Here is a 13,869-nt window from a genome sequence, read left to right as displayed (position 1 = left end):
ACCACCTATCCTGGCTGCAGGGTCTCCGTAGGGGCCTGGAGGCTGAGGCTTTGACCTTAGCCAGGGGAGGGTCTGTGAGAGTGAGGTCCTCAGCCCTGGTTCTCCCGGTCCTGCAGGACATGCTGAAGAATACCCCCCGAGGCCACCCGGACAGGCTCTCGCTGCAGCTGGCCCTCACGGAGCTGGAGACGCTGGCCGAGAAGCTCAATGAGCAGAAGCGGCTCGCTGACCAGGTGGCCGAGATCCAGCAGCTGACCAAGAGCATCAGCGACCGCAGCAGCCTCAACAAGGTGAGTGTCGGGGGCTCCACACCTGCGAGGGTGCCCTCACCTGTTCTGCAGCCTGGATCACCTCTCTGCCTCCTGCCTCCTGCCTCGTGGCCACCACCAGGTGGCAGTGTTCCTTGAGGGAGGGGCTTCCTTGCTTCTCTCTGTGCCCACAGACCTTACCTAGAGGATTAGTCAGCCTCACTGGCCCCCCACATTCGTTACTGTTCGTGCTACTTTAGGATAAAAGCTCATTTTTTTCATTCATGTCATTGCCGGTACATGTATGGGAAATGATAACCATATACTGTGCTTGAGCAAGTGGGCTCTTAGAGTTTGGGGTTTGAATCCTGATTTTGCTGCTGGTGCTCACTGTGTGGCCTCAGGGGAATCACACAACCTCTCTGAACCTCACTTGCTCCCACTGAAAGGGAGTCGGCAAAACAGCAGGTCTGGAGTCCTTAATACAAAGTGGCTATCGTCATTATCAGTGTTATTTTATTAAAGAAGAAGAAAGATGAAAAGTCCATGCTAGGTCTTGGGATTGCAGCTTAGGAATATTCTAGTGTGCCCCCACCCACAAAAAAAAAAAAAAATCTTGAAAAACTTTCAAATAAGCCTGTAGAGACCCCTGTTTTTAAAATACAAAGCCAGCCCCGCTGGTGTGGGTCAGGAGGTCACGGTTCGATTCCTGGTCAGGGCACATGCCTGGGTTGTGGGCTCGATCCCCAGGAGGGGCCATTCAGGAGGTAGCTGATTGATGACTCTCATCATTGATGTTCCTCTCTCTCTCTCTCCCTCTCCCTTCCTCTCTGAAATCAATAAAAACACATTAAAAAAAACCCAAAACAAAACAAAACACAAAGCCAGTACAAAAAAGTCACTTCCGAGAGCCACCTGCTGGCAGTCCTCTGTGTCCGAGGGGCATGTGACCTTGGCTGCCTGTGTGTGTACCCAGATCTGTACCGCGGGCTTCTCTCACATACCGGAGGGTGGAAGTCGGCCCAGATGGTCCGGGTGAGGCGACCCCGCCCAGGGCACATTGGAGGGAGCTTCAGTCGGTCCTTCTTTGGGGAAGTGACTTTGTGCTGGGTCATAAGGAGGTGCTCAGGTCTTTTTTGGGGAAAACTGGGAGCCTCTGGGCTCTGTGGGCCCGAAAGCAGAATGACTAAGGCCGGTGACTAAGGCCAGGGAGATTTCAGCCACGCGGGTGGGATGTTTTGTATAGGAAGGGTTGTCAGGAAAAAGCAGCCCTTTCCAGAAGGACTGCAGCCTTCCTGTATATAGTGCTCTCTAACCCACAGGGCCATTTACTTTTTATTTTTACATCTTTTCCACAGCCTGTGAACCTGGGCTGGGACAAGACAACCTGCAGGGCTTAAGACTCTCCCACCTCAGGCCAAATTCAGGCTGCTCATACGTTTTTGGGCCCACACAGTAGTTAAAAAAATAATTAAAAAAATGGAGCCTTAACCAGTTTGGCTTAGTGGATAGAGCATCGGCCTGCGGACTAAAGGGTCCCAGATTCAATTCCAGTCAAGGGCACGTACCTTGGTTGTGGGCACATCCCCAGTGGGGAGTGTGCAGGAGGCAGCTGATCAATGTTCCTCTCTCATCGATGTTTCTAACTCTCTATCCCTCTCCCTTCCTCTCTGTAAAAAAAAAAAAAAAAAAAAAAAAAAAATATATATATATATATATATATATATATATATATATATATATAAAATATATATATATTTTTAAAAGGAATTACCATATTTTTTGGACCATAAGATGCACTTTCCCCCCCCCCCCAGAAGTGGGGGGGAAAAGTCCCTGCGTCTTATGGTCCAAATATAGCCTACACATATACTTTAAAAAAAAAGTTTTTTTACTTGCCCGGCTCTGTGTGGTCTCTGTGTGCTTGCCTGGCTCTAAAATGGTTCTAAATGCTGCTGTTTACTTTACAGGGTTGATTACATGTGTTTATGACTGTGATGTTGGGTTTTAATGCACATAAAATATTTTAGGACACTGTTTCAGAATCTTTTTTTCTTCATTTCCCTTCTCTAAAAACTGGTGCGTCTTATGGTCCGGAGCGTCTTATGGTCCGAAAAATACGGTAGTTGTGAACATTTGAAAATGAAGAGCTATCCCATAAAAGACTTGTGGGTCCTCCTGAAGGATCGGAAGAGCTGGAAAACCTATAGGTGTTGGGCCAGGAACTTCTTACAGGGTAGCCCCTCCCCACGTTTCCCAGAGAGGTGCCCTGCTGGCCCCACAGGCATCTGGCTTTGCTTCACCTGTTCCAGGAGGAAAGAGATGGGGAAACAGATGGGGGAGAAGACAGAGCCTCCTTCTGGGGGACGTCGCCATCCGTGATTGATCCAGGTGGGCATGAAGGCTGGGCACTATCCTGTCCTCTTCCTGCCTCTAGGCAGGAGACCCTCTGGAAACGTCCATGCCTTCCATTTTGGAATGTCTCTGGAGAAAAGGACTTCGTTCAGCCCAGCCGTGGCCATCCATGCCTTGGAACTTCTTCTGTCTTCTGTGCTAGCTCCTCCGCTATAACCAGGAGGGCTTTTCCTGCCTCTGCTCACGCACCTGTGCAGCCGCCGTGGGGAGAGACCGTGGGAAAAGGAAGCCCTTTGCCCTAGCAGTTACTCTGGGAAGAGCCATCTCTTCTATTCCGCTCTGTCCCCCAGGGGGACCCGGGCAGGAAGGCGTGGTGGCCATTGGCTGGAGGTCAGGAAAACCTGTTGGTGTTGGGCAAGGAACTGCAGGCTCTGAGTCTGTTTCTCATGTAGGGGGTGTGCTTGCCAGGTCTGGATGCTGTGAAGAGGGTGGTGGCGGCCGCCCCCATGCCTTCCCCCTGCCAGGGCCCCCTTGGGCAATCTCAGACAGGCCAGTGGCTTTCCCCTGGTCCATCGCCCGGGGGGAAAGCAGAAGCGAAACAGGGTGGGCCCCAAACGGAACTGAGCGGCTGTTTCATAATGTGCCTGCTCCAGACCCTCTGGAGGCAGTTGTGCAACATCTGGATTTTCTCTTTCTTGTTCAGTCTGCCGAAGGCCCAGGGGACTTTCCTCTTCCAAGTTCTGGGTCCCGGCACACTTGGCAGTCTCTCACGGGCCCGCTGCCCTCAGGGTCCCAGCCCTGCCTCTGAGCTGGGCCAGCTCACTGGTAGAAGTAGTGGGAGGAGGTCGGCCTTGGCAGTTATGGGGGGAACCCGAGGAACCTCGAATCTTTTTCTTGTGTTCGGAGCAGCGGGCTCTCCCCTGACTCCGACAGCCCAGCCAGGAGCTGGAGGGACAGCGCCTGTGGCCTGGCTCCATCCAAGCTGCGTCTCAGAGGTCCCCTCACCTCTGGGCTCTCCGTTTCCTCCTCTGGGGATGGGCATGGCCTGGGGACCGCTGAGCAAATGAAACGAGAAGCAGAATGCTCAGTGCCGAGCTCCGTGCCCGCCCGGCGCACAGTAGGGTTTCGTACTGTTTGCACCTCTCTGTTGACACGAGACACGTGGTTTTTTTTTTTTGAGATCGACAGGCATTTTTCCAGGAGGGGTTGGGGGGCTTTGCCCTTTCCCTGGTGAGGGTGGGAAGGATGGGAGGAGAACTGTTGCCCTTGGAGTCATGGGTTTTGGGAATGAATTTTGCTACCCCCCCCCCCCCTGCAATATTCCTATTGGTAAACAGATGTTTTCCCAGGGGAACCCCAGGTGGGATGGTGGTCCCAGGGCTGGAGGGGGTTCTGGGTGTCCAGGCTGCAGAGAGGCTTGGGGCTCGAAGGCCCTTGGGCCACCTCAGAGGGTCGCCTAGTTGACCAGCAGACCCACCCCGCTCCATTGGGAGCCCTTCCCAGGGCCGAGAGTGGACAAGGCTGTTCAACAGGTCAGGGTGCAGGGACCGGACCCACTTCCAGGCTGGGGTCTCCCTGCGTGAGGCCACACCTCTTCGCGGGGAGCTCGGTCACAGACAGCAGCAGTGGGACAGCTGCCATCTCTGCAGTGTCAGCTCCGGGGGTGTCCCCCCTGCACTGTCACAGGGCCGGGGCGCAGAAGGGCCTGCGCTGGCTTGTAATTTGTAGTAACTTGAATGAGGGGCACATTTCCATTTCACTCCGGGCTTGGGAAGTTAGGCAGCCACATCTGCTCATGCGTTACCATGGTGACCTGAGGGTGGAGTTTGTTGCCCCACTTGACAGCTGAGGTGTGGGCAGGTGGAATGACCCCCCGGATGGCTTCCCAGCTGGTGCTCGGGGAGCCGGGGTTGAGGTCCCTGTGGTGCTGAACGGGCGGGGTTGCAGAGGGACGGCTGCAATGGCTGGCTCACCTGAGAGGGATGCTGCTGCCGGGCAGGGAGGGTGGTCAGGGGACCCAGCCTGTGGCCCTCCCAGGGCCTCCTGTCACCTGGAGGTGGAGGGCGAGGCCCTGCCTCCTCTGCCTCTCCCAGCCGCGGTCTCCTTTTGGCCAGAGAATTCTGGGTCTTCGGCCCGGTGATGTCCGTGTAACCGCCTGCACGCTTGTTGGTGTTGACCTTGCTCTGTCCCCCTCCACCAGCTGTTGACCTCGGGCCAGAGGCAGCTGCTGCTCTGTGAGACGCTGACGGAGACGGTGTATGGTGACCGCGGGCAGCTGATCAAGTCCAAGGAGCGCAGGGTCTTCCTGCTCAACGACATGCTGGTCTGTGCCAACATCAACTTCAAGTGAGTGGCCGGGCCCGCCCCCCTTGGGGACCTATTCCTGTCCTTCCCAGTCCCTCGGCCGGCCCCTCCGCGACAGGGTCCCTCCGATGGCCCCTCTGTGACAGGGTCCCAGGGAGCTCAGCTGAGGTCACTGATACACCGGCTTCCTCTCCCATCTCTCCTGGCCTGCTCTGTTCCTGGTCCCGGAGCCAGGAAGCGCCTGGAGAGGTCACGGGCCTTTGGGAGACAGCTGTCCGTTGCACAGTGTGGTCGGTTCTGGCCCCCGAACAGCCTCCTGAGTCCTGACCACTTTGAAATTCATGAGGTTCTCCCTGTGTCCAGCTGCCCTGGTTTCCATGGCTCTTCCCCCTGCTGGACCTCTGTGTTTCTCACATGAGCCTGGGCCTGTCCCGCCCCCCCCCCCCCCCGCCACCCAGAGCATCTTCTTCCACAGGAGTCTGGGCGCTGCTCCTGGGTCAGAGGTCAGAGGTCAGAGGTTGTAGAAATGCCAGGCTGTGCCCAGAGGGGTTGGAGCCCTGGACAGGGGGAGGGTGATTCTTTAGACTGGAGTCAGCAGACTTGTGGCCCAGGAATCTTTTCATGTACGCCATTCACCCAAACACGCAGGAGACATTTGTTGTTCTTGAAAATGTGAGGATCCCACATTTGAGGCCCACGTGGCCCAGGGCACACGTGTCTCCTCTCCTGCTGTCCGCTGTCCCAGCAGCTGTCCGCTCACCCATATCCTGGCTTGGCCTTGTAGGCGGTAGGGATGATGGCCTTTTACCAAAGGAATTGCAGCTGGACCTCCCCAGCCGGGCTCCTGTCCACTTGTGGAGGGAAATCTCTGCTCCCATTGTTGAATGCACTTTAGAAACATCCCGGACACACAGTGTGGCTACAACAGCCAACACCCCCGAGGGAAAGCAGTCACCATAGTGGGATCCCAGCCTGGCGCTCCCACTTCTTCTGCCTGGACCACCTGTGGGGTCAGGGTGCCCACGGAGCCTGGCTTAGATGTCACACCCAGGGTTGGCTGTGCACCTGCCCGTGACCATAGCAGACGAGGGGATTGCCCATGGCTGCAGATTCCATGCCCAGAAGGGGAGTGAGCAGGGCTGTTTGGGGACTTGTGCACTATTCACCCATCAGATACTCTTGCTTTGTACCAGTCCACACGTAGGAACTCAGGCAAGGAAGCCTGTGTCCCAGAGCAGAGCGCAGCCCGCTCTCCCGCACTCTCATTTTTAAGTTCCATTGATGTCCTAGGTCAGTGGTCGGCAAACTGCGGCTTGTGAGCCACGTGCGGCTCTTTGGCCCCTTGAGTGTGGCTCTTCCACAACATACCACGTGTGGGCGCACACCTGTAGTGCGATTGAAACCTCGTGGCCCATGCGCAGAAGTCAGTTCAGCTCTCAGAAGAAATGTCAATCGTTGTATTGTTGATATTTGGCTCTGTTGACTCATGAGTTTGCCGACCTCTGGCCTAGGTACTGTTCTGACCTACACCGTCTCTGCCCACCTAGCTGATGAGAAAGTGAGATGGGGATGCTAGTGGCCACTTTGGGGGGAGGATCAGACTGGTGACTTGGGGTGAGTCCTGTGACCTGTCTGAGCATCAGTGTCCTCGTCTGGGTTAATAAAGGCTTCCTGCAGGGCCGTGTGGGGAGAGGTGCCTGGAGGCCAGTGGCCGGCCCAGGAAGCAGGCCCTTCGGGGGGTCCCTCTGCCCACCCCCAGCCGGCCCTCAGCTGCCTCATCCCCTGTAGAAATCGCTCGCTAACAGTAACCATCTCTCCCTCCTTCTTGTCCCTTTCCTCAGGCCTGCCAACCACAGGTAGGGGCGTGGGGGCTTTGGGGGCAGCTGATTCTGGATCTGGGGCTGGGGACGGGGTGCCTGGTGCTTTTGCCTTGGCGACGGCTCCCTGCCATGCCCGGCTTGGTTTTGGCCTGAGGCGTTGTGCTGGGCCGTGAGGTGCCTGGCTGAGCTGCCGTGCTGAGGAGGGGCATCTGGGCTGGCCCGGGGCTGGGGTGCTGCTGGCTCTCCAGGCCTCCGTCCATCTCTCCGTCCCTTAGGGGCCAGCTGGAGATCAGCAGCCTGGTGCCCCTGGGGCCCAAGTACGTGGTGAAGTGGAACACGGCCCTGCCGCAGGTGCAGGTGGTGGAGGTGGGCCAGGAGGGCGGCGCCTACGACAAGGACAACGTGCTCATCCAGCACGCCGGCGCCAAGAAGGCCTCCGCCTCGGGCCAGGCTCAGAGTGAGTACCGTCCGGTGCCGCCCGGGGAGCACCTGCTCAGGCTCCTGGGCCCATCCGGGGGGGCCCCCAGGCCAATGGGCCACTGGGCCCAGAGCTCTTGCTGGTTTACAGCCCCACACACCCACACACACACAGCCCAACCCCTGTGAGCACACGCACATCCCACAGCTGCACCTGCACACACAGGACAGATGCTCCCTGCCCTGCCCACTCCAGCCCCACGTGCCCTCACACACACACACACACACGCACACGTGTGCACACACGTCCCTGCACAGGCAATGACTTGGAGTCAGGAAGCTGACTTCCAGTCCTCGCCTGGGTATTTCCTGCCTCCCTGAGTGATGCCGGCAGGTGTCACCTCCTCTCTGTGCCTCAGTTTGCCCCTCTGGACAGTCAGGGAGAGTCTCAGGTGACACTAATCCTGCCCCTACACCCTCAGGGTCCAGGTCAGGGCTTCCTGGCCCCGCCCCAGTCCTCCTTCCCTTGTCCTGACCATCCTTGGGCTTCTTTTGTCTACTTGCCTTCACTCATCTGAGCTCAGGCGGCCCTTCCTTTTCAAATTCCTGTGGCCTGGACCTGGTGCCCCCCCCCCCCGCCCCCGACCCCCACTTTCCCCTGACCCCCACCTCCCCATGCTCTCAAGGCTAGAGCATTGGCTGCCGTTTGCCCTTGGTGTGACGGTAGCCCTGCCCGGAGCTGGTTCCAGGGGTGTTAACAGCCGTTTGCCAAATGAATGAAGGGCGCTGACCACAGAGCCAGCAGAGAGGAGCACTTAGCCGGGAGCACCTTCCGCAGGCTGGGAGGGCGCTTGGCTACACTCCTCCCCACACGGGGTGGCCGGGCTCAGCTCAGGCTCTGGGCTCTGTCCATCGCCTGACCCTGGAGGTTGCCTCATGGGGCTGTTGACCATTCTGGAAGCAGGGTGATTGCATCATCTACTCTCGCCCTTGGAGGGCCGGCCGGACAGCGCACTCTCGTCCGGAGGCTGCGTTTCTTCCCTTGGGCTGGGAGGCGGGAAGGGCCACCTGCAGCCCCAGCTCTACTCCTCCTGCCCCCCCACACCCCCACTCTGGGACCTCCTTCAACCGCTGTCTGTCTGTGCTTCCTCCTGAGATGACAGTCAAATGCTGCCAGACCCCCTTTTGGGGGGAAAAGTTCTCATCGAACCCCAGTTGGCCGTGAATGATTTTTTTTTTATTATATTGTTATTCAAATGTGTGCAAATATCAGGCTAGGTATAATTGACGCCTTATGCTCAGACCCTTTGAACACCCATAAAACCAAAACAAAAACCGCAAATGGGACAAAAATGAAGCTGCAAAACCATAAAATTCAAACGAGCAGCATTAATGCCATGGGAGGGGGGTGCTGTTTTGCTGGCACCGCATTGCTCACAATATGGATGTAGCCTCCTACGGGGCAGGCTCTTTGCACCCACGACCCAGGGTGCCGTATGGTGACCCGCATTCCCGCCAGCGTACCTGTCGGGGTCCCTGCAGAGCCCATCCTTCCCTTGGTTTGGTATGAGCCATCCCTCCCTCCCCTGGCCACCTTCTCCCTGCTCCCTGGTGGCCATTCAGCTCGCCCTGCTCAGTGCAGCGCACGTGGCTTTGAAGCCATCCTCTCCAGATGACTCTGGATGCGCATCAGATTTTTAGATAATCATCTCAATGACACCCCAAAATAACTCCCCTTGCAGGAGTCCGTGGATCTCAGCTTGAGAAGCCACGGCCTAGAGAATACAGCCCACGTTCCCTAGCGTGGCATAGAAGGACTTCTCCTTCCTGTCCTGCGGGCCCCTCCTGCTCTGTCTCTTGCTGACCGTCTCCCAAGCCCCCGGCACTCCCTTTGTGTCATCGGTAGAGATCTGGGCATCCTCCTCCCCCCACCCCAAACCCCCCTGCCATCACTGTCTCATCGCTCTGATAGCATTCTCCTTAGTACCTCCCGTCACCTGTGACTGTAACTGACTGCGTCCCCAGTCTTCCCCTTCCCCCAGGTCATACACTCCATAAGTGGGGACCCTGTCTTGTTCACACCTGTCCCTCTCACACCCGGAATGGAACCTGGCACATAGTAGGTCCTCAGCATGCTTTTTGAACAACTTGCTGTTCACAGGCTTCCTCAAGCCACAGTGCCTTTGCACATGCTGTTCTCCTTCTTGGCAGTGCCCACCCCTCTCCTGGCCCCATGAGGGCTCCTCGTATCTTGCACGGCCCAGGTATGTGCCAGGAGTGCTGTGACGACTGGAGCAAGTGCAGCTGGAGCAGAATTGGTTCTGTCTTCTGGTCGCCGGTGACCCTTTGTCGGGATTGAGTGTGCCCTGGACGTTCCCTGGGCTGGCCCTGTGCTCCCCGGTAGACAAGAGCCTGGGAGTGTTTCTTTCTGTCTCTCTGCTGCCCTGTCCCCAGGGCGACAGCTCTTCCTTTCTGCGGTGCGTGGACACCGGGGTTCTCATTGGCGTCTTCCCGCTCCCGAGCTGACCTGGCCTCTCTCTGCCCAGGTAAGGTGTACTTCGGCCCCCCACGGCTCTTCCAGGAGCTGCAGGACCTGCAGAAGGACCTGGAGGTGGTGGAGCAGATCACGGTCCTCATCGGCACGCTGCACGGCACCTACCAGGTACGACGCGCTGGCCTGGCCTGCGGTTCTCCGGCTCCGCCCCCTGGGCAGTCCCAGGCTCGACAGGCAGAGTGGGGGCTCCTCTCCTGGCCCAGGCTGTGCCTCTGAGGCCCCCCAACCAGCAGGCGTGGCCATGCCCACTGCCTTCACCTAGAAGTCTGGTGTGTGGCCTCTGGTTGAAGCTCTGGTTCAGGTGGAGGGGGCCTGGCTGCCTGGTATTTTTTATTGTTTTCTGCACGGTGGCCAGCTAGTCTTGCAGTCCCTTCCTGGCATTGCTGGGAAGGAAGCTGCTAGGAGGGTGTGTCCCTCTCAAAACAGGGGTGTCGGGTGGGCTCTGAGGACCTGGCGTGGCTTCTGGGGAGCCGGTGGGCTGCGTGGGGACTCCATTGGCCTCCTCCTCCGCCCTAGAACCTGAACATGACCGTGGCTCAAGACTGGTGCCTGGCCCTGCAGAGGCTGATGCGGGTGAAGGAGGAGGAGATCCAGTCGGCCAACAAGTGCCGCCTCCGGCTCCTGCTTCCCGGGAAACCCGACAAGTGAGAGCGGAGGGGCCGGCGGTGAAGTGGGGGGTGGGGGGCGCTCAGAGGGGGCACTGGAGCTGTTCCGCTTGTTAGTATCGCTGTGATGGGAGGGGTGTGGATGCACCGTGGCCATGCCCACCACCGAGGGGCCCCCGATGCTCCGAGGTGGGATGCCAGTGTGGTGACAACAGTGACCTCCACTGCCTCTGGCCTGGCCGTAACCCGCTTCATTCACGTGCCCATTACCAGGCAACTGGCCTTTGCCAAAGGCTGTTGCCCTGAGGATATGGCACCAGAAATACAGGAGGAAACATGGCAGAGGCTCCCGGAGCAGGTGTCTGATAAGGCCCGTGGCAAGCTGACCCGGTGGAGCCCTGGCAGGGCCTCTCGCCTCAGCCTACAGCGGGCCAGGCACCTCTGGCATTGCTAGGCGCCCAAGCCGAGGCACCTGGGGCTGGGCCGCCGTGTGGCCTGGCTCTCTGGGGGAGGTGCCTTGCTCCTGGGGCTATGGTGGGTGGAGGGACCCCTCCCCCTGGGGACCGAGGCTTTGCTGGGCAGGCCACCGGCCTCCCTGGCACCCTTGGCTGCTCTGAGCAGACCTTGCTCCCAGGCATGGGGTTGAGGGAAGAGCTGGGTGCTGGGCCCGGGGGAGCCAGGCCCTTGCTCTGAGCACCCACACTCCTCGCCCTTCTCACCCTCCTTCTCGCCGAAGGTCCGGCCGTCCCATCAGCTTCATGGTGGTCTTCATCACCCCCAACCCCCTGAGCAAGATCTCCTGGGTCAACAGGCTGCACCTGGCCAAGATCGGACTCCGTAAGTAGAGCCCCAAAGGGAGCACCTGAGGGGGAGTGGGGGGAGAGGGGAGGTTTGGGGTGTGTGTATGTGTGTGGGGGGCGTCCAGGCTCATGGGGGGAAGGAGGCTCCTGAGTTGTGGGGGAGGTGGGGAAGCTGGAGCAAGGGTTCTGAGTCTTACGGCTGCTCAGTGATCTTGGACAAGTCCCTCTCTCTCCAAGCCTCAGTTTCCCCATCTATAAAACAGTGGGAACTGGCATGGTAAATCAGTGGTTGCCAGGGACCTGGGAGGAGGGGGATTGGAGAGGGACTGTTAACGTGTTTTTTTTGTTTTGTTATTGTTTTAGTGGGAGTGATAAAGATATTCCCGATTTTGGGGTGATGGCTGCCCAACTCTTAATATGCTAGAAACCAGTGAAGTGTAGACTTTAAAGGGCCAGCTTTATGGTGCTGAATTACATCTTAAGGCTGTTATCCAAACGTGATATAGGGTAGACCAAACGGAGTTTCTTCCAAGGACCTCCTTAGGATTATTTTCTCCTCTGCTCCCCGATAAAATACAGCCAGCAATGGCACTGGTATTCACTGAGCGCTTCCTGTGAGCAAGCATTTTCCTCTCCTCCTTTGTTTCACGTCCGCAGACACCCTAAAGGGCAGGGCTGCGTGAGCCCCTTTCGCAGGGAGGTTCGGAGCCCCGGGCGGTGCTGTGACTTGCCTGAGCCCCAACAGCCGGAGGGACAGCCGGGGCAGCCGCTCCTGTCCATCCTGCTTCCTCCACGTGGGGAGCTTCTGACTGCCAAGCCACATTCATTAAGTTATAATTATTTGTGTTTTCTGTAAATTGACCAAAGGCCCCTGTCCTTGCCGATCAGAGCCATTATTCCTTGCGATGTACTGGAATTCTCTTTTGCTGATTCCAGCCAATAGCGGCGACTGCTTTCTTGGTTTCTGCTGTGATCTTTTCTTTTTTCTTCTTCTTTTTTTTTTTTTTTTTAATATATTTTTATTGATTTTGTACAGAGAGGAAGGGAGAGAGATAGAGAGTTAGAAACATCGATGAAAGAGAGTCATCGATCAGCTGCCTCTTGCACACCCCCTACTGGGGATGTGCCCACAACCAAGGTACATGCCCTTGACCGGAATCGAACCCGGGACCCTTCAGTCCCCAAGCTGACGCTCTATCCATTGAGCCAAACCGGTCTTGGCTCTGTTGTGATCTTTTCTAGATGAGTATACGTTTCCAATAGGCTCTGCCACGTTTCCGGAAAGGGGCCAGGGCTTTCGTCAATTAAACAACGATCTATTGAGTCTCTGCAGTAATTTTAGGCAGAGGGTAAAAGAACAGTGATACAAACAGAAAGATCCCTACCCTCAAGGAACTCAGGATGCATGAGGGGCAGGTGGACTTTACATGGGGAGCAAACCATCAGGGAGGGGGTGTGCTGTGAGAGTGCAGAGCTGGGTGACCTGACCTGCACCAAGCCCGGGGGTTGGGAGTGCTGTCACGAGGGCATCTGAGGAGATGACATCTGAAGCCACGCAGAGCTTCAGGAAAAATGGTCCAAGCTTGAAAACAGCACGTGCAAAGGTCCTGAGGTAGCCAGAGCCGGGGGATTGGGCAGGTGGAGGCGGGGGCAGGCTTTCCAGAAAGCCAGGGCAAGGTGTATGGAGCTTGACGGGGAGCTGTTAGTTGTAGCACTGAGAGCCAGACAGTGGCATGGCCCGGGTCCTATTTAAGCAAACCATTCTGGTGCCGTGCAGAGGGCGCGTGGAGGTCGGGAGGGCATGGGAGGAGGCTGTGGCTTGGGGGAGCCAGGATCAGAGGCTTCTGCTCTCCAGTACCTCCTAGGATCTGGTACTGATGTGCCCAGGCCTCTGCTGGGTGTGTCTTAGTGACCAGGGGGGCGGGGGAAGGGTTGTAAGCAGAGGTGGTTCCTGGCCTTGGCAGAGGATTGTGGGAATTCTGGCCCACGGAAAGGCTAAGCTGGCCCCCGCTGCCTGCTCCGGCCACACCCCCGCTGGTGCCGCCGCTGTGTCTTGGGCAGAGGCCTACACCCCGTTCGGGCACCTGCTCTGAAGGCAGGTGACTCTGCTGGAGCCCCAGCTGCTTTACTGAGCGGGGCCTGGTGTCAGCGGGAGGAGCGGACTGACGGGAGCCTCGCAGTCCTCGCTCAGCCGCCCGGTCTGCGCAGTTTCACTGCAGCAGAAAGTTTTAATGGAATGGGAGTCATTTCAAATCTTACTTTGAGTGCCTGGGTTCCCCTGGGGCTTGAATAATTTGTGCCTTTTATTTTGCCAGTTTGTTTTATCTGCAGTGCCTGGTGGGGAGGGGAAAATAACATGAGCCCATTAAAATATGTTTTTATTCACAAAGGATGTTATTCCTTTAATTTCCCCCCCCCCATATCTTCCTCTCACCCTGATTGCACGGGGCTTATCTCATGGGGCTTATCTCACACGGTATATCTCACAGGCTCGGCCTCTCCCTCGCTGCCTCTGATGAGGTTGTTATTCCAGCCCCCAGCCCTCCCAGTAACACCACTGCTCCCCCTTGCGATGGGTCCATGGGGAGGCCTGAGCACGGCCCAGGTGTGTGCCAGGAGTGCTGTGACCCTCATGTCCTTTAACCCTCAACCTGAGGCCGGGACCTGGCCAAGCCCTCCCTGGAAGTGGGTCTGCCCTCCAGGAGGGCGCCGTGGTGGCCGTGGGCATGACGTGGGTTTTACCCAGCTGGGTGACCATGGCCACTC

General features: G+C 57.5%; 1 protein-coding gene across 41 annotated transcripts in view; it reads left to right on the top strand.

The window, feature by feature from the left end:
• ARHGEF10L (Rho guanine nucleotide exchange factor 10 like) overlaps window positions 1-13,869 on the top strand; it is a 119,854-nt gene that overhangs the window by 73,869 nt on the left and 32,116 nt on the right. For 40 of the 41 annotated variants that reach the window (XM_045585147.1, XM_045585134.1, XM_045585133.1 and 37 more), the window contains 7 exons: window positions 117-290; window positions 4,804-4,949; window positions 6,749-6,763; window positions 7,003-7,184; window positions 9,691-9,806; window positions 10,215-10,342; window positions 11,040-11,140. In XM_045585147.1, the coding sequence (XP_045441103.1) occupies window positions 117-290; window positions 4,804-4,949; window positions 6,749-6,763; window positions 7,003-7,184; window positions 9,691-9,806; window positions 10,215-10,342; window positions 11,040-11,140 (862 nt within the window). The remainder of the gene's footprint in view (window positions 1-116; window positions 291-4,803; window positions 4,950-6,748; window positions 6,764-7,002; window positions 7,185-9,690; window positions 9,807-10,214; window positions 10,343-11,039; window positions 11,141-13,869) is intronic. The other variant, XM_045585150.1, reaches the window with a different exon arrangement.

The sequence above is a fragment of the Pipistrellus kuhlii genome, unplaced genomic scaffold (assembly GCF_014108245.1).
Source record: "Pipistrellus kuhlii isolate mPipKuh1 unplaced genomic scaffold, mPipKuh1.p scaffold_m20_p_2, whole genome shotgun sequence".
Lineage (NCBI taxonomy): Eukaryota > Metazoa > Chordata > Mammalia > Chiroptera > Vespertilionidae > Pipistrellus > Pipistrellus kuhlii.
Note: the sequence above shows the minus strand (reverse complement) of the source record. Positions and strands in the feature narration are given on the sequence as shown.